The 17,850-nt window shown below is 40.3% G+C and overlaps 2 protein-coding genes across 3 annotated transcripts; one reads left to right on the top strand and one right to left on the bottom strand.

The window, feature by feature from the left end:
- The first annotated feature begins 267 nt into the window (after positions 1 to 267).
- si:dkey-10o6.2 (uncharacterized protein LOC100124608 homolog) lies at positions 268 to 7,617 on the top strand. Its single transcript, XM_034149162.1, has 7 exons — positions 268 to 546; positions 1,584 to 1,708; positions 1,790 to 1,856; positions 2,404 to 2,557; positions 3,777 to 3,919; positions 5,081 to 5,191; positions 6,574 to 7,617. Exons 1-7 carry the CDS (start codon positions 394 to 396, stop codon positions 6,751 to 6,753), a joined length of 933 nt encoding a protein of 310 aa, XP_034005053.1. The 5' UTR covers positions 268 to 393; the 3' UTR covers positions 6,754 to 7,617.
- On the bottom strand, positions 6,861 to 17,090 carry LOC117497248 (nucleobindin-2-like). Of its 2 annotated transcripts, none has more exons than XM_034149159.1 (13): positions 16,985 to 17,090; positions 16,087 to 16,224; positions 15,244 to 15,351; positions 15,000 to 15,141; positions 13,928 to 14,031; positions 12,792 to 12,977; positions 10,932 to 11,022; positions 10,640 to 10,698; positions 10,459 to 10,551; positions 10,133 to 10,222; positions 9,394 to 9,564; positions 8,529 to 8,568; positions 6,861 to 8,259 (listed from the first exon to the last, which is right to left on the bottom strand). In XM_034149159.1, exons 2-13 carry the CDS (start codon positions 16,222 to 16,224, stop codon positions 8,156 to 8,158), a joined length of 1,326 nt encoding a protein of 441 aa, XP_034005050.1. In that variant the 5' UTR covers positions 16,985 to 17,090; the 3' UTR covers positions 6,861 to 8,155. The 2 variants fall into 2 exon arrangements, with proteins under 2 accessions (XP_034005050.1, XP_034005051.1); XM_034149160.1 differs by having other exon boundaries at positions 15,009 to 15,141.
- Positions 17,091 to 17,850: the final 760 nt, after the last annotated feature.

Genomic DNA, 17,850 nt, shown 5'->3' with positions numbered 1-17,850 from the left:
AACATAATACATCCCCATAAAACCGCATCCTGCAAAAGAGATGCTCCAGTCTTCCTTCAGATCCAACATCTAAGTTCTCAGGTGCAACAAGAGCTGAGACTGTTGGCTGCAAACCCACCAAACTAGTACAAATCTCAACCTGTTGAAAAGTAAAATAATGGAGATCAATTTGGGCCTGATGCCAGGTCAAAATCACCGGCGAACAGCTTCCAAAGGTGACAAACGAATTGCATGTGATTAAGAACTCGTTTCCTATTGGCTGGAAAAGGTCACATGACAGCGAGATGGCAGCCACTGCAGGAACTTTTTTAAACGAGTGCATTAGTCGCTGTGTTGTTTTATCCTGACCTGGCTGCAAATACTAAATCCTTTTAGATACACGTTGTTTTTAAGATGAGCATTCCTGTGGTGGACTTCGGCGCGTGCAGCCTGAGAGAGAAGGATGTTAGTGAGGAGCAGATGATCAGTTTGAGCAAAGATCTGGAAACAGCTTTCACTGAAGTGGGGTTTGTCTTCCTGAAGAACACTGGGATCACTCAGGAGGAGGTGAGAGGAACAACAACTTATGTTTGTTTAGCTTGTTGCTGTGTTGGAAATGTATTCAAGGAAGTACTACCACACTGCATACAAAACCTTACATAAGTACAGTGGTGGCAAGTAACTAAGTACATTTACTCAAGTGTTATAGCCTACTACTACTACTACTTTTTGGCATGTTTGTACTTAACTTTTCATTTAATGCTACTTCTATTCGGGTACATTTCACAGCCAAATGTGTATAAAAACACATGATATGCTGATATGGTATAATGCAGCACTGTAATACTAATCTACACAGTATTTCTAGAATCTAAATGTGGTCCAAGTTCACCAACTACAGTACTTAAATGCTCTTACATGTATAAAAACAGGATACAAATAATAACCTTGATAATATAATACTGCAACAAATATCCATTCTGCATTAGGAGTACTTTTGCTTTTGAAACATGAACAACATTTACTTTATCTTCTACTTCCAACTTCTACGAACACTGCTTTAGTTTACAGTAAATGTACTCAAAGTTTCAAAAGTCAAACTAGTCAATGAGAAAAAATGTTCCCTGTTAGTGTTTTACTGTTAAATAAATTGTTCTGGATTAATGGAGAAATCACAATTTCACCGCTGCATTAATGTGTTTGTTGCATTTCACTGCTGCAGATGATTAATGTTGTGCTTATTGAAATACTTGACATGGGCCTACTATTGGATAATGAAGTCTACAGCAATCCATCATATTATATTAATTAACTTTGGGATAATGCATATTCCAAGTGATCTAATTAGGTTTTTAAATGGCTTATTTTTGGGGGAATTAATTTAGTTTAAAGGATCATCATCCTGCATCGAGTTTATAAAAACACTTCAGATCAAAATGACCATATTTGAAGAGTGGTTTTCACTGGACATTTTTATTTGCAAAGTAACATAAGGTGTCTTTTGTTGAGTGAAAAGTACATTATCTGCATATTGCATTCCCTAAAATGGAAATGCATTTGTACAAAAAGAGGGATATGTATTTTCTGCGGGTGTGTTTGGATAGGTGGATCGTGTTATGGCCATATCCAAGACGTTCTTCCTGCAGCCAGATGAGGAGAAACAACCCTTCAGCAGGAAAAGCTTTGCTGGAAGTCCTAACCACGGCTGGGTGTCCTTTGGGATTGAGAGGTAGGAATCAGGAAATTAAGCAACACACTTTCTTAACTGCACAGTTTGATTGTTTTACATTTAAAAAAAACTGTTTTTCAGGTTGAATCCAAGCCGCCCTGGAGACCTAAAGGAAGCATTCAACATTACTTCACTTCAGCCTGACATTGTAACGACTTACTGTCAAATATTAATATTTTTCAAAGATTACATCAGGACCATTTTTATGATCACTAACCCAGATAAGATCCCCCTTTGTGATCTATTCGTCTGGAGGTCAAAGTATATGTTTGCTTTTATACATGTTTGATTAACAAGAAAAAGGTTTGTTTTATTGCTGCCAGATAAAAATAAATATCTTCCAATAATATAACCCAATATTCAGTTATCAAGAAAACTTTATATCAGAATCGGCAGAAGGGAAACAGGAACAAAAATGCCATATGTTTTAAATAATGTAGACAGTTTTCCTATTGCATGTTCAGAAGAGAGCAGACTTGAGTACATTTTCACCCATTCAGGACCTTTACAATCTACAAGGAGAGAAACAATCCTGTAAATATGTAGCTTCTTTCTTAAGTGGCCTGCTCAACTCATATTTATTTCTCTATCAAAACTGCACTAAATAGATTTTCTAACTTACAAATATCAGTATGGGTGTTGGCCTCTGAAATCTAGCATCAGTCAGGCTCTAATTGAACTCTCTCCTGCTGCAGAAATGGCCATCAGGAGCTGCGAAAGGCTTCAGGGAGATCCAGACGTCTTTCTTCCAGCGCTGCAAAGAGCTGAGTCTGCGGGTGCTGAAGGTGATGGCTTTCAGTCTGGGTCTGGACCCCGAGGTGTTCCTCAGTGCGCATCGATTCATAGGAGGTGTGTACGCTCACTGCTCTCACTAAAGACTGTTATATTGTTACTGGGGTTCAAGCTGAAGAAGTCGATGGTTATAGATCAGCGTGGCAACTCTGTAAACACTTTTATGTTTATTTGCATGGAGTCTTCTGAGCATGCAACTCCCCAAAACGCCCGATATATAACTGCTAGGAGCCATTTATGTTTATGGTTGGCATGTCATTTTACTTAGTTTAGATCAATCAATCAATCAATGTTTATTTATATAGCCCAATATCACGAATGTTACATTTGTCTCAGTGGACTTCACAGTTTGTACAGAATATCAGTATGACAATACAACACCCTCTGTCCTTAGACCCTCACATCGTACAAGGAAAAACGTCCAGAGAAACCCCACAGTTTAAAGGGGAACATGGGAGAAACCTCAGGGAGAGCAACAGAGGAGGGATCCCTCTCCCAGGACGGACAGACGTGCAATAGATGCCGTTTGTAAATCGAAAAGATAATACATACAACATAGGTAGACCAAATGTTTGGAAATGCATGTGTCTATAATAAGAAGATTAATCCACGAGGATGTCAACAATCCTGTGGGAGCCATCAGGGAAGCAGTATGATGAGAGTCAGGCAGGACCACAGTGACAGGTTCAGCCACGACTCGAAATCCAGGACTCAGGATCCAGGACTCAGGATCCAGGACTCGGATCCAGGACCACAGCAACAGGCACAGCCACGACTCAGGATCCAGGGCTCAGGATGCAGGATCCAGGACTCAGGATGCAAGACTCAGGATCCAGGACTCAGGATCCAGGACTCAGGACCACAGCAACAGGATCAGCCCCGACTCAGGATCCCGGCGTAGATAGACACCAAAAAGGAATTTGAGGGAAGCTGGGTTATTCGGAACATGAGATCTATGTTGTGCAATATTGTTTTGGACACTTGGTGGATGTCATGAGATGCACAAGGATGTATTTATGTGACATCATATAGACTTGCAGAGTTGGAAAACCTCGTAATGTAAAACAACTTGAATAAACCATGAACAAAAAAGCAAATAAAGACTGAAAAATCTTGCGGAAAATCTTGCGATAACTACCAACGACCTGTGTATTGATGTGTGACACTGGGAAATATAAAACCTTGACATTAGAGCTCTGAGTGTAAGGCCCAATGTTGACTGTTGTGATACGACTGCACCAGGCAGGTTTGAACACTGTTGTTGTTTCTCCTCCAGAGGAAGGGAATTGTTCCACTCTGCGGACTCTGTACTACCCTCCAGTGAAGCATGAGGAGGTGAAGGAGGGTCAGCTGAGGTGTGGAGAACATTCAGACTACGGCTCCATCACCCTGCTGTTCAAAAGCTCTGTGGGTCTGCAGGTAACACCGGCTCCACCTGTCTGCATGCAAGAGAAATGACAAATTACAATTGCCTCTTTGTCTCTTAAATTGAGATTTACATTTGTTTCTGTTAAAGAGGCCCTTTTATGCTCTTTGGGGGTTTCCCTCTCCTGTAGTGTGTTATATAGGTTTCTATTAGAAGTGCCTGAAACGCCTCCATTGGATGCCTTTGTTTAGTTCCTTAACATAGTGACATCACTTTGTAACACACGCGCTTCTATTGGCTAGCGCTCCAACACATTGTACGTGATGTGTTAAGCCGGCCAGCTAACCAATCAGAGCAGACTGGGCTCTGGTTTCAGACAGAGGGTGAAAAGAGGTGCTGCAGCACAGGCAGTATGAGAAAAATAAAGTGCTTTTGAACATTAAAGGGGACCTATCATGCAAAATGCACTTTTTGATGTCTTTTATACATAAATATGTGTCGTGTGTCGGGGAACTCACGCAGCGTCAGAAAATAAAACCCTCTCTCTTTTAATCCGTACCCAAATCTCTAAAAACGGAACTGATCCAGTTTTGCGTCAGATATGATGTAATATCTGAAATGTAGGCTGGCTTTACATGTAGGCTGGCTTTACACCCACGGCCCAATCAGAAACGTTGCTATCAGAAACAATGCCCGACTGTTTTGGACGTAATATGGTCAGTGTTTACATTAGCATCGCTAACACTCAGAGCTAACCTGTACTGGAGAGCATGTGTGTGAAGAAGCAGGAAATAAAAAGGAACTCACCTTGTGGTATAACCGGCAAGCGAGAAAGCCTTTGAGCTCCATACTGTCTCAGAAATAATCCTAGATAATCCATGATATGGCGTTTCATCAAGGCAGTATTTAGTTTAGACAGTAGCTGCCCAAAATCAGCACTTTTGAAACAGGAAGTGAAATAGAGGGATATGAGGCATGGCTAGAATGGGTGATCTGTTTGGTATTTTGAGCAAAACACTTCATAGACATGTTTTTTATATATTTTTATATATCTGAGACCTATGCTATTGCCTAAATAGCATGATAGGTGACCTTTAAAGCATGGAGACATGTCGCAGTAGAGGAACAAAATACACATATGAACTTGAAAATGAACATGATATGTCCTCTTTAAAAGAAGGCATGTAATCCAGCTCACTCTTGTTAACCTTCAGGTGCGTCAGCGGTCAGGAGAATTCCTCTGCGCTCCTGCCGTCCCCGGAGCCGTGCTGGTGAACATCGCCGACCTGATGCAGCGCTGGACCGGAGATCACTTTGTCTCTGTGGTGAGTTAGGAGGAACTCTTTGGAGAAAATATATTGTATATCATAACGGGGGGGGGAAAAAAGATTTGGATTTGTTTTACAACTATATAATAATAAAAAATAGGACACCAGGAGACATAATGGGATGTATCAAATGTACTCAGTTACTCAACTCAAATAGACAGTGGAGGAAATAAGTATTTGATCCCAGACTGATTTTCAGTTACTTTGAGAAGAGATTATTTCCTTCTTTACTTTTATCAGATGCAGCTGTCATCAGTAACGTTTAAACTGATGTGTGTAGAGAGACAGATTTGTATTATTTGTCTTTCTTATTCTGAGTAAGAATAAGTATGTAATTGTAATGGTAGGTTTATATAAACAGTGAGAGTAAGAATATCAAAAAGAAAATCGAGAAATTGACATTATATAAAAGATAAAAATGTATTTGCATTTAACCGTGGGAAATAAGTATTCACATTCAAGGTACTTTTTACTTAAAGGTGGGGTAGGTAAGTTTGAGAAACCGGCTCGAGATACACTTGTTGTTATATTCCATGGAATGCTCTTAACATCCCGATAGCAATGAATATCTTAAGTGCTTTGACAAAAAATCCATAAAGAAATGTCATCTGTGGAAGCCGTAATACTGTAAAAAGCACGACCAATCATCTGAGCCGGCCCGGCTAAAATAACTGGATGGCCTACCTGCCTGTCAGCCTTCCATCTGTGCACAAACTTATCTCGTGCCCTCATTGGTCATGTGCGCATTTGTGTGTGTTGGAGGAGGGGCTCTGTAAGGAAGTAGCAGATCTTTTCCGGCTGTGTATTTTCAAATTCTAGCGCACTCGAGCTGGTTTCTCCAAAATGACCTACCCCACCTTTAACTTGAGTATTTCTACTTTCTACCTCCATAACTATTTTTTGTTGAACAGTTCAGACTTTGACCACTTGTATCTTTATAGTATTTTACCAAATCCCTATTCAAGTATAACTATTTTAAAAACAATGCCACGAGCAAATAACATATTTATTACGCCTACAGAAAAATACATTTATCATGCGATGGGTCCCTGTAATGCATCTAATACAGTAAGAATTGTTAACACATTTGTATGTCCCTTGTATTCTCTTTCCATCATTATTATTTGTTATTTATTTTCTAAGGTAGGCCATCTTTATTACATTTTTTCTTGTTGTTAGCCCTGGAGTGGTACTCTGATACTGGTTGACTAATACTAGAAACCTATTCAGGATTGTATTGATACAACTGGAAAAACTGAAAATGTGACTGAAAGATATATTGTACTGTATTATTGTTTGAAACAAAAAGAAATAAAGTTAAAAAATATATATAAAATAATAAAACCTATAATTGGTGTTGTCTCCTCCCCCCCCCTCAGCTGCACAGAGTGTTGCTGCCGCCCCCTGGAGACCTCAGCACCCGACAGTCTCTGGCTTTCTTCGTGCAGCCGGACGACGAGGCGCTGATCTGCTGCTGCGACGGATCCAACAAATACCCTCCAGTGACGGGAGGAGGATACATCGCCGAGCGCTTCAAAGCCTCATACGGACAAAACTAAACCCCTGCACCCCTGGAAGTCTTTTATCGTGTTTTATTAGCACACTGTTTTTACATTCTGGATATAATTGTATTTTCATTGAAGTAAAGAGACACAAACTCAAAACGTGCAACCTCATTCATTTTATTGTCCACATTCAAACCTTGTACTACAGTTTCATGAATTCTTCACACATGGCGTCGGACAGATTTAACAGCTTTCTGTAAAAGACAATAACTCAATTGTTTAAAAAATAAACAAAAAAAAATCATAATTACTCTGAGTTGTTATTCTATCGCTGATCTGTCGTATTAACCTTTAATAAACACCGTTTTCACCCTGTAACAAGCTCTGTATGCTTTAATATTTCCCATCTATTAGGACAAAATGTAACCTGTAACGAAAGTGTAGAGAATAAATAAATTAAAACGTATTCTATCAGGAGAAAGATTCACGGACACAACTCAGTGTAAACAGACAGCCACTTTAGAATCCATACAATCCAACAACAAAAAATCATCTTCAATTAAAAGATTTAAATATATGTAACTTTATCTGTAAACTAAAGACACTTTCTTCAATCATCCGGTTCGTAGGAGTAAACTTTGAAAAATAAAAACTTTAAGAAGGATTTTTTTAGCTTCGTGTGCAAGATTTTCACAGGAGGATTGTGGGTAATTGTAGCAGTCTGGAGTCCTCTTACAGCTTATAGAAAAGAATAAAAGGTAAATAAGAAAATCAACAGTGATCCGACTAACTGAGAGCCTACGGTTTAAACCAAAGTTCATATCCATGATCACATTTTGAAGCAGAAAACAAATATGGAAATTAAGGAAAGTATTTCAAGAAAGAACGATATTTCACGGTTCCAAAAATGAAAAAAAAGTGAATAAACTCTTTTGGCAGCAGCGCTACATAAGCTTTGAAGTTACGTTTTTGACATTCATTTTGTATGCATCAATCAGCTCTCTTTTATGGGATAAATAAATCATTTCCCAAGTATTTCCTCCAAGAGACAGAATCAGTGACAATGAATTACAGTGTGCACAAAACAAAACATTCACTTTCGGCTCAACCCCCCCCGCGCCCTTTCATCCCAAAGCACTTCCCATGGAGAACAGAGTCATGCTGTGATTAAAATGACAAAAACAAGAGGGTGGGTTGTCCCCAGGGAAAACTGGACCAGCTCCACACTTCAGATGTATGCAGCTACAGCAGGCAGAGTGGGACAGTGGCACCAAATCTGAAGCCTAGAAATCAGATTCTCTTATGTGCGCTTATTATTTAGACATATTTCCGTCAAGTGGTGTTAAAGAAAAAAGGAACATTTGAACCAAAATGGGGAATAATAACAAGGCGAACACACACACACACCCACACACACTCACACACATACACGCTCACTGGCAGCACACAGAGCCTGCTAAGAGTGTCCTGGCACTGGGACATCGGGGGGAAGAGGGCGAGAGTTTCCTGGAACAACTGGAGCTCCTCCTGTTGCTACACCTGCAGCGACAGCGCCCGGATCTGCAACAGAGAGTCACATAATCACACGTTAATGAACAGCGAGATAATGATGAAACTTACAAAAAATGTAACGTTTTCTCTGCCTATTTTCTCATTTTAGCTGATGACAGTTTTGTTATCACACAGAGTTGTGATTGATTGATTAATTTTTCTTTATTTTTTGTGTCATGCGCACAAAAGGCCAACCCTCCTTTCCTGTGTCTGTCGTGGCATTACATAATAACAAGAGAGTTACCAATCAGCCCTAATCATTACATTATGATACTTACGTTTCACATCACCTTTTATCCTTTCCATTTCTTCTACTGCCTGAGAAGAGAAAACGAGAAAGAGAATGTTAGAGAATCACAAAATAGGTACGGTTTGCTCAGTTTAGCAAAGGAACCAATCGGTACAATAACTGCACATGGAGTTACAGTTTGAAGCGTCCTTATATCGCTTGATTTATGATAAGAAATGGGGCGAAGCCTGCGAGCTAGTTCAGGCAGTCAACTCGAGCACCAATGATACATTAACACGTGACGCACCTCGTCCCTCTTACAACCAACCAAACACATTCTCCTAAACATGCCGCTCTATTTAAGCTGCCAGGTCTTCCTGCCTCTGCCTCGCTATGCTGCTGCTGCCACTGCTGTGTTCACTTGCTATTGCTACGTTCATGTTCCTGCTGCTGTGTTTCATGTTGCTGCTGCTCACCTGCCCCCCCACCACCCCAGCTTCCACCTGTAGGCTCGGGGGATAGTTATCTAATCATCACTCAATGTTCTTTGTAAATCTGTGGAGTGATGAGGCCCGAGCCTAGACGCCAAACTCAAACTATATGCTGCTTCTAATAAACATATTAAGAAACACGTGAGTTGTCTGACTGAAATAGCATTCATTTGGTATTCTTTGCCTTAACCTGCACTTTAAACAATAAGTGTTAGTGTATGTCTATAGAATCTACAGGATAAAACAAACCGAATCTTTCCAATGCAGGCAAATCATGCATATCCTCAATTGTAAATTATTTAAAGGCACTGGAACTATGGGTTGCTGAGTGGATGTTACTCCATACTTCACCTGTTGTGCACCTGCAGACTACTGAGGGAAGACATCCTGATTCCTGATTGAATTTCACTGATTGAAGCTCACCTGCTGCAGGCCGATCTTCTGAGCACTGAGTTCTTCCTGTTTCCTCTCCAGCTCCTCCCTCTGTTTCTGCAGCTCCACAGACTTCTGGTGGATGTCGTTCTCCTCGTTGACCAGATGCTGTTCGTACTCTCTCATCTCCTCCTCTGTGTAGAGCGGGTTCTGATCCAAAGTCTGTGGAGAGCAGGGGATTATACAATGGTCTGAAGGATTAAATACTGGGATGAAGTTTTGATGATAAAACGTATCAATCTGCAAAAAACGTTTTACAACTTTGCATTTGTACGAGAGAAACCTCACATTTCTATTAGCACCCATCAAAATGTTCTATAAAATAAACATTCGCAGATACAGACACATTGACACACACGCAGACACATCGACACACACGCAGAGACACATTGACACACACACACAGACACATTGACACACACACAGACACAGACACACACACACAGACACATTGACACACACACAGACACATTGACACACACACAGACACATCGACACACACGCGGACACATCGACACACACGCAGACACAGACACATTGACACACACGCAGACACATCGACACACACGCAGACACAGACACACACGCAGACACAGACACACGCAGACACAATTTTTGATGATAAAACGTATCAATCTGCAAAAAACGTTTTACAACTTTCATTTGTACGAGAGAAACCTCACATGTCTATTAGCATCTATCAAAATGTTCTATAAAATAAAGCTCTTACCTCCCACTCATCCTTTTCCAAGAACTCCTCCTTCTGAGTGGCAGCCATGAACTCGATCATTGACACAAGTCTGTCTTTGTTGGTGTCCACCTAAATAAACAACAACACATTAAGCTGCTTTAGTCAATGTTAGGGACCAAAAATGGTCTTTAAAATGAATTATGAGAAAGGGGCAATGTACTTAAAGCTGTGTCCTGGTGCTAAAATGCAGATAGAAAGAGTCTGAATGCTTTGTGTTTGAATGTGTGGCCTGATCAAGGTTGATGATTGTTGTATGAATAACAAAAATGAAAGAGGCTTCATATCTGTCTGTGTGTTTGGCTCACCTCATTCATAACGTGCTCTCTCATTCGCAGCCTCTCTTCCTCCATCTCAACCATGTCGTCTTCCTCGTTCTCTGGGTTGTACACCTTCTCCAGCTTGGAGACACACACAGATGCACATTTTACCTCAAAGGCGGAACTTGCCAAACAAAGGTTGGAATATAAAGTACATTAGAATAAATACCTCTTTAGTGAAGAGAGCTTCAAGCTCGCTCTCATCGAAGAAGCTATCTCCATTAGTGTCTGCAACACAAAATGAATGAACACGTTATTTCATCCATACTTCTTTTTTTTAATCAAAGGCATTGACTTTTTATAGAAGTCATATCAGATTGATATAATACAAATGTTTATCACTATATTGTAGTAATAATTCTAGATTCAAACTTGGCCGTTTATTGCGAGAGAAAAGAAGGGAATCTTCTGATAACTGAAAATGGTTCTTGGTATTTTGGACACATATGGTCTGTGGTTACCGTGCATTTTGAAGAAGGTCTTGGGATCAAAGTTGTCTGGGTCCATACCATCCGACTCCTGCCACACCTCCTTCAGCTGGGTTTCACTGCCCTGCGCGCACACACACACACACACACACACACACACACACACACACACACACACACACACACACACACACACACACACACACACACACACACACACACACACACACACACACACACACACACACACACACACACACACACCACACACACACACACACACACACACACACACACACACACACACACACACACACACACACCACACACACACACACACACACACACACACACACACACACACACACACACACACACACACACACACACACACACACACACACACACACACACACACACACACACCACACACACACACACACACACACACACACACACACACACACACACACACACACACACCACACACACACACACACACACACACACACACACACACACACACACACACACACACACACACACACACAAGTGTTAGATTCTTCTTTAAGCACATCCCTCACAGGGTTTCCCTCAGGGTTTCTCCTCCTTCTTTGTACTTATATTTTGTGGTATGTATTTTTATTAGGGATGCTCCGATCGATCGGTCACCGATCGAGATCTGCCGATACTCACTCTCTACCGATCGATCGGTGCTCTCTAAACATGCCGATCGCGAGGGCCGATCGCATGACGTAAAATACATGACACTTTTCTCTGTACGCGGCAAAACAAGCTCGCCAAAATGGCTTCACCGGTCTGGCATTATTTTAAGGTGTCCGAAAAAGACAGTAAAACAGCGGTATGCAACGTGTGTGAAGCAGAAACCCTGCAGCTCCACCCGCTGTAATGGACGGTGTGAGCGGAGCAGAACACACAAGAGTTAGACCTAACACACTTAGCTATTTTATCTACCTCTGGAACAAGCTAAACTAGTTATAAATATGTTTATTCTTCACTGTCGGCCTCACACATTACTGGATCAGCGAGCTGCATGAGACGATACTGACGGGCTGTCAGGAGACGGAGAGAGGGGGAGAGAGAGAGAGGGAGAGAGAGGGAGAGAGAGGAAAAGAGAGCGCTTGCTAATTTCTCCCGTGGTATTATCCAAAGTGAATGTAAACTTGAATAATATACATAATTTGAATGTAATAATTAAGTTGATTGTTGTTTGTGGAAGCTCCAGTGAATGAGCCCCATTAACTGAGTTTTAAACATCACTTTAAATGGAAGATTTAAAGTGATGTTTAAATCTTCCATTTAGGCCCCGCCCACTCGATCGGATCGGCGATCGGTATCGGCAGATACTGATTCCGGCGATCGGCAATCGGCCCCAAAATTGGCGATCGGAGCATCCCTAATTTTTATCAACCACCCTGTGACCTTCTACTGATAATTAATTAAAACGTGCTCCTGTTTTTATTTATACTGAGCAAAATACAAACACGTTTCCCAAAAGTATGGAGTAATCCTTGAAATTGAAATGATCATCTGGTAACTGGTGAAAGTATTTCTACTCCTACATTGAAATAAGTTGTAATGTCTATTAGCGTTAGCCAGTGGTGAAAGAAGTACTCAGAGTAAGAGCTGTTTAGGGTATTATGTCATGTCACTTTTAGATACTTTGTGTACTATTGGGGTAGATAAGTTGTATAGTAGTGCATCATATCTAGAATGAACGACAATACAAAAGAGTAAAAGTATGAAGTCACATTAAATGGAAATATTACTGAAGTATAAGTCTGTCTAAATTGCTCTCAAGGACATTGCTTTTGTGAATGTAGTTATATTCCACAACTGGCATTATTTAACTCCCATACGTCAGAGTCTTACCGGATGGTTCACTTTTGCATGGTCAGCGTGTTTCTTCCTCAGCTGCTCGTAGTGCTTCTCCTCCTGCTGGCGAGTCTCCTCGCTCATGGTCTTCAGACGTTCCCTCCTCTCGTGCTCCTTCGTCAACTCGTAATTCTTGAACTCATCGTGGCGGTCCTTGTCGAAGTTCTCCAGGTCTTTGGTCGCCTACAGATGAAATGAAAGAGATGATTCATGACATGTCCAGTCAGTGTAAAACCAGAAACACATGACAGATCACAGAAGATGTTCTCTCTCTGTGCTCTCCAACAAAAGGACATATTAATACACTTAAAATCGAGAAATGCCAGACCTGTTAAAGTAGCTGACATGTGAGCACTCGTGAGAATCACAGCTTACTGTACACACCTGTAATTCTCTCGTCTCATCATCCTAATTATAGCAATAGTATGAGGCAAACTGTGATTATAGGTATGACTGTGATGCAGGTACATATACTGTAAGCAGCAGATCTACAGTATCCACACACAGTGTAGGGAACATGCTCACGTGAGCTAGATAGTTTTATCTATCCAAAGAATAAACACTCACTCCAACTAGATGAAGCAATCAGTACGATAACGAGAGTGTGTGTGGCTGCTGTGTGTGTCTGTTGGATTCTGTGGTGAAACGTTACCCTATTTGTGCTACTGGAGCAGCAAATATGCTCTGAAGCCACAACCAGAATCCTCTGGAATGAGTCATTGCTTTATTTTGGCTGTGTTAGATGTTTACTAAGGCAAAAACAAATCCATCCTCTTCACATCTGGGAATGCTGCGTCATGATGATCAACCTCACCTAATGAGTTGTAGGGCTTTGCTTTTTTCTCTTTATGTGATATACAATTACAATCAAAGTGTTTAGATTGTATGCAACAACTACATCTACACACTGATTTCAACAAACAAAATGTATTACTGAACAAGTGTCCAGTTTATCTGTGTACAGAAGAAGATTATTGTGTATGTTACTCTAATCTAAGTGCTGTTTTATTGACCTGGTTAAACAAAGGCTTAACAATGAATGAGGAGCTGCAACTGTAACAGCTGAAGAGTCAGACCTACTACAGGAAAGGTCTATTTGGTGACTGTGCTCAGGTGCTTTAGGTGTTCTGTACCGATTGGATGAGCTGGTCCAGGTCCTCCACCTCGAAGGTGTTGGGGTTCTGGTGGCTGAGGTGCTCAAACTGCTTCAGCAGAGACTGGTGGTCCACGGTCCGGTCTGCAAGGAGGGGAGAATGAACATTTTATTTAACCATAATAGATCCAGGGTTTGGAGCAAAGAACCAGAAGGAGTACGCAGGAGAGCTTCAAACTCATGTCAGACACTGAAGACTTCAGTTGGAGAATCGACAATAGCTAAGACACTGTAGTGACAGATCCTCTGCCCAAACCAACTCTGTGGTTCTATCTCCTTTCAGCAACAGAAAGCTGGTCATCAAACGTTCAATCAGTAAGACATAACCAGTTGGATTCTTGCAGAGAAGCCACAGTCAGATAAGCTAACTTTCTTACTCCTGGCATATAGTCAGTCCCTGAAGCAGAGCGTGTTGACAACCTTGCTTCATGCATATACAGAAGTAAGAAGGAGGTCATCTCTTAACACAGCTGATGAAGAGAGTCTGAGAAACAGCTAATCTCCGTACACTACCATGCCATAGCCCCAAGGCCATATGCCTGTAGGCTGTGAAGAGGGAGAAACATGAACTGAAGCAGTATGGAGATTAATAGAAGAAAACTATTTCAATATTTCTCTATGAGTAGGAACTTAAAATATGAAACAGATGTATAACTGATTTTAGACTTCAAAAAGAGATATTGTGTCATTGCAAACACTCTTTTCCTGACCTTTACAGACACATGTTGTGCTTGAGTTGTGTTTCTGACACACAGCTGTACAAGCACTGGCTTTGTTTACTTAAGTTTCAGCTCAAATTTCAACAAAAGTACAATGAGCAAAGGTTTTTTGTGTAAGTATGTGGGATGTAACTTCAGCTTGTGCTTCTGGTCTTAAAGTGTACAGTATTTAAACTAACTTTACAGAACTCAATACCCAATACAAGTTACTGCTGGTATTACATCATGTTCCTCTTTCTAAGAGTTGCATCCTATCTTCAATGACTCTGAAGTTTATAGTATTACAACATTTGTTGAGAAACTTCAGAAAGCACAAGTTTGTAAGGGACACACCAGACTCACCGCTCCCTCCCTGAATGTCGTGTTTGACTTTGATGAGCATCCGCAGCCGGTTCATCTCCTCCCTCTTCAGCTCGTCCAGCTTCGTACGGAAATTGTGTTGGACAAAGTTCAGCTCTTTGGCAAGTTTGCCTTGCTGCAAGCAGAACATCAACAAACCACGGTTCAATTACGAAATGTTCATGTCAACAAAGAGCTTGCAAAATAACTGCATGTCCAGTGAGTGTGCAAGACATACCTTGATGTCATCCATGTTGGCATTTTTGAGCTTCTCTTTAAAGTGGGGGTCTTTCTCCAGGAACTCGATGACTTCCCTGAGGTAGCGGTCGTAGTGCAGCCCAGTCTCCTGAAGAAAAGCAGAGCACACATCAGCGTTTGTTGGTAGAGGACCAAAAGCTGCAATTACCTTGTTAATATCTAACCTGACTACCGGCCATCATGGAAAACGCTTGTGTCAATTCACTCTTGCTAATGAGCGGTGGCTACTAATGGTCTTGTTTGTTTTGGGCATTTACTCTCAAACCCACTGACAACCTTTAACCCAGAAGATAATCTGCTTTCCATGTGAAACCGCCATCTGAGACACTGTGAGCCTAAAGGACTCCCTCCTTTAGGTGACTAAGGTGCATTTTGTTTAGTTAGATTAAGACCTGGATTTAAATGTGATATTGTGGTCCATCTGACTCACAGCTAGGGATTGGACATTATAGGGTTTTACAGCTGATAAAACTCTCCCAATAACATCAGGACAGAGGATGTATTGATTGATACAGTCTGATTAAAAAAATGTATGAAAAAGCTCATAGAAAAAGGTCAGGCACACAATATTGCTGTTCAATTTGTATCCTTTATTAATGCAAAGAGACCCTATGATTTATCATCATCAGATTCTTTTTTAAAAACACAATTCAATACACATATTGTTTCTCAACAACATGTAAAGTGAATTGATTCCAGTTGAAGTGCCATTTTTAGATTGTTAAGCATATTTTGATGATTATTTGGAACAAGTCTTCAGTTCAATTATTATGGGCATGATCATTTTGAGAGGAAATGTTCATCTTGTCCCATGCATACTCACAGCGCTCTGTGGGGCCTCCAGTTCCTGCACCGGAGACTTTTCTTTGGACCGGTCCACACTGATGGGCACTGACTGGATACACAGCCACAAACTCAGCAGAACCAGCCCACAGTGGACCAAAGAGTTACCCCTCACCATCTGGTTAGGTAGAAAATCAAGAAAATAAGAGTTAAAACTTCTTTTAAATCAAGGTTTTCATTTTAATAAATAAAGTAACAATGGACATCTTACGGTGACTTGTATTCTTGTATTTTATAGCCTAACATATCAGCTTTATTTTATTGATATTACCTTCACTGTTTTTGTATGTATTTAAATCTAATTGTATAATGTGTTCCTGGTCCATTACTTTATGCTTTAATGTTTTTGTATTCACTTTGAATTGCCTTCATGATGTTGATTTAAGCCATATAAATAGCTTGCCATGCTTTATTTGGTTAAATCATATTTGTTTAATGTTACATGAATGAGCTTTGAAATTGTATGAGACATTTTCTGAGGCTCAAATGTCTTACAAGTACAGAGCAATCATGTGCTTAATCCTTACAAAAGAAAACACCCTGAGTTTCTCAAATTTCTCTGTAAACAATACAGGATTATGCAAGTTAGCCATAATCTCAAAAGCTACAAGCAGAGGACTGTGCAACACACGTGTTTAGTGGATAAAGGCACAGCAAGCTTACTTTAAACAATTATTATACCATAACCTTATTAATTGGAAAAGCAACTCACATTTCAGGAAAAACAAACAAGCTAACCGTTTCATTCAGAAAACAGTATGTCTGGGGAAGATGCATTGCTAGTTAATTCATTATCCTATGGCTGTCGAAAGCTACAAATAATAAGCCTCAGTAAATGTAATTAATGTCAATTATAAATAAAAACACAAGACACTTACTTCGAGCTCTTCTTTTTCACTCTTTACCGCGTTTTTATCGTTTAGTTTCCAGCTTCACTGGAGCTTGTTTACAGATGTCATCCACCACCGAGCTTTCCGATGCTACAACCTACAGGGGGAAAAAAGGTTACGTTCACCATGGCAACGCCCCGCCTTCTACGTTCCTGATTGGTCCAAACAAGTACACTTTGTTTGTAAAACAGTCGCGTTGAGAACTGATTGGGCGTTTGACCTGTCAATCAAAGTGTCTCAAACTGGCAACCCGTGGCTTAAGGTGCGTTGAGCCAAACTGTACGTGGCGTTCAGACAGGGCGGAGTTAATGCTTGATGTAAGAAACATCCATATTTTGAAACTGGATTACTGATAGTTAATTATGTGTTGATGTCTGGTTTGTACACGACAGCATAAAGGTTCAGTATAAAATTAAACTGGGATAAATTATTACTAATAGGATTAAACTATATCTTAAAGTTTACACCATTTGTATCAAGCAGCTTTATGTATGATCCATTCAATAAGACACCAAAATCGTTTTTGAAATTGTCCTTGTTTATTTTATTTAATACAGACATGTAAATGACATGAATATAAATATAACTTCAGAAAACGTGAAAGAAAAAAACCCAAGAAACATTGATGTAAAAATAACAAAGGACTAGCAACAGCAACAAAATACGATACTTAGTATACTCCCCAAACTATACTTAAGTAGAGTGCTTGAATAAGCTACTATGCATTACAGTATTTTTGTAAATTATTTAATAAAATGTGCTGTTATCATGTCACTCAAACACAAGCATAAGGTTGTGTTTACTAAGAATAAACATACTATATAATAATATTTTTAACATTTTACTTATGCACT

The sequence above is a fragment of the Trematomus bernacchii genome, unplaced genomic scaffold, assembly GCF_902827165.1.
Source record: "Trematomus bernacchii unplaced genomic scaffold, fTreBer1.1, whole genome shotgun sequence".
Taxonomy (NCBI): Eukaryota; Metazoa; Chordata; class Actinopteri; order Perciformes; family Nototheniidae; genus Trematomus; species Trematomus bernacchii.
This window is presented reverse-complemented; position numbering and strand designations above follow the sequence as displayed.

Coding starts and splice junctions, on each gene's coding strand:
- si:dkey-10o6.2 (XM_034149162.1), top strand. CDS start 394: ATGAGCATTCCTGTGGTGGACTTCGGCGCGTGCAGCCTGAGAGAGAAG. Junction 2,558..3,776: donor TGCGCATCGATTCATAGGAG/GTGTGTACGCTC, acceptor TTTCTCCTCCAG/AGGAAGGGAATTGTTCCACT. Junction 5,192..6,573: donor GAGATCACTTTGTCTCTGTG/GTGAGTTAGGAG, acceptor CCCCCCCCTCAG/CTGCACAGAGTGTTGCTGCC.
- LOC117497248 (XM_034149159.1), bottom strand. CDS start 16,224: ATGGTGAGGGGTAACTCTTTGGTCCACTGTGGGCTGGTTCTGCTGAGT. Junction 10,223..10,458: donor GAGAGCACGTTATGAATGAG/GTGAGCCAAACA, acceptor TTGTTTATTTAG/GTGGACACCAACAAAGACAG. Junction 9,565..10,132: donor TGGAAAAGGATGAGTGGGAG/GTAAGAGCTTTA, acceptor TGCTCTCCACAG/ACTTTGGATCAGAACCCGCT.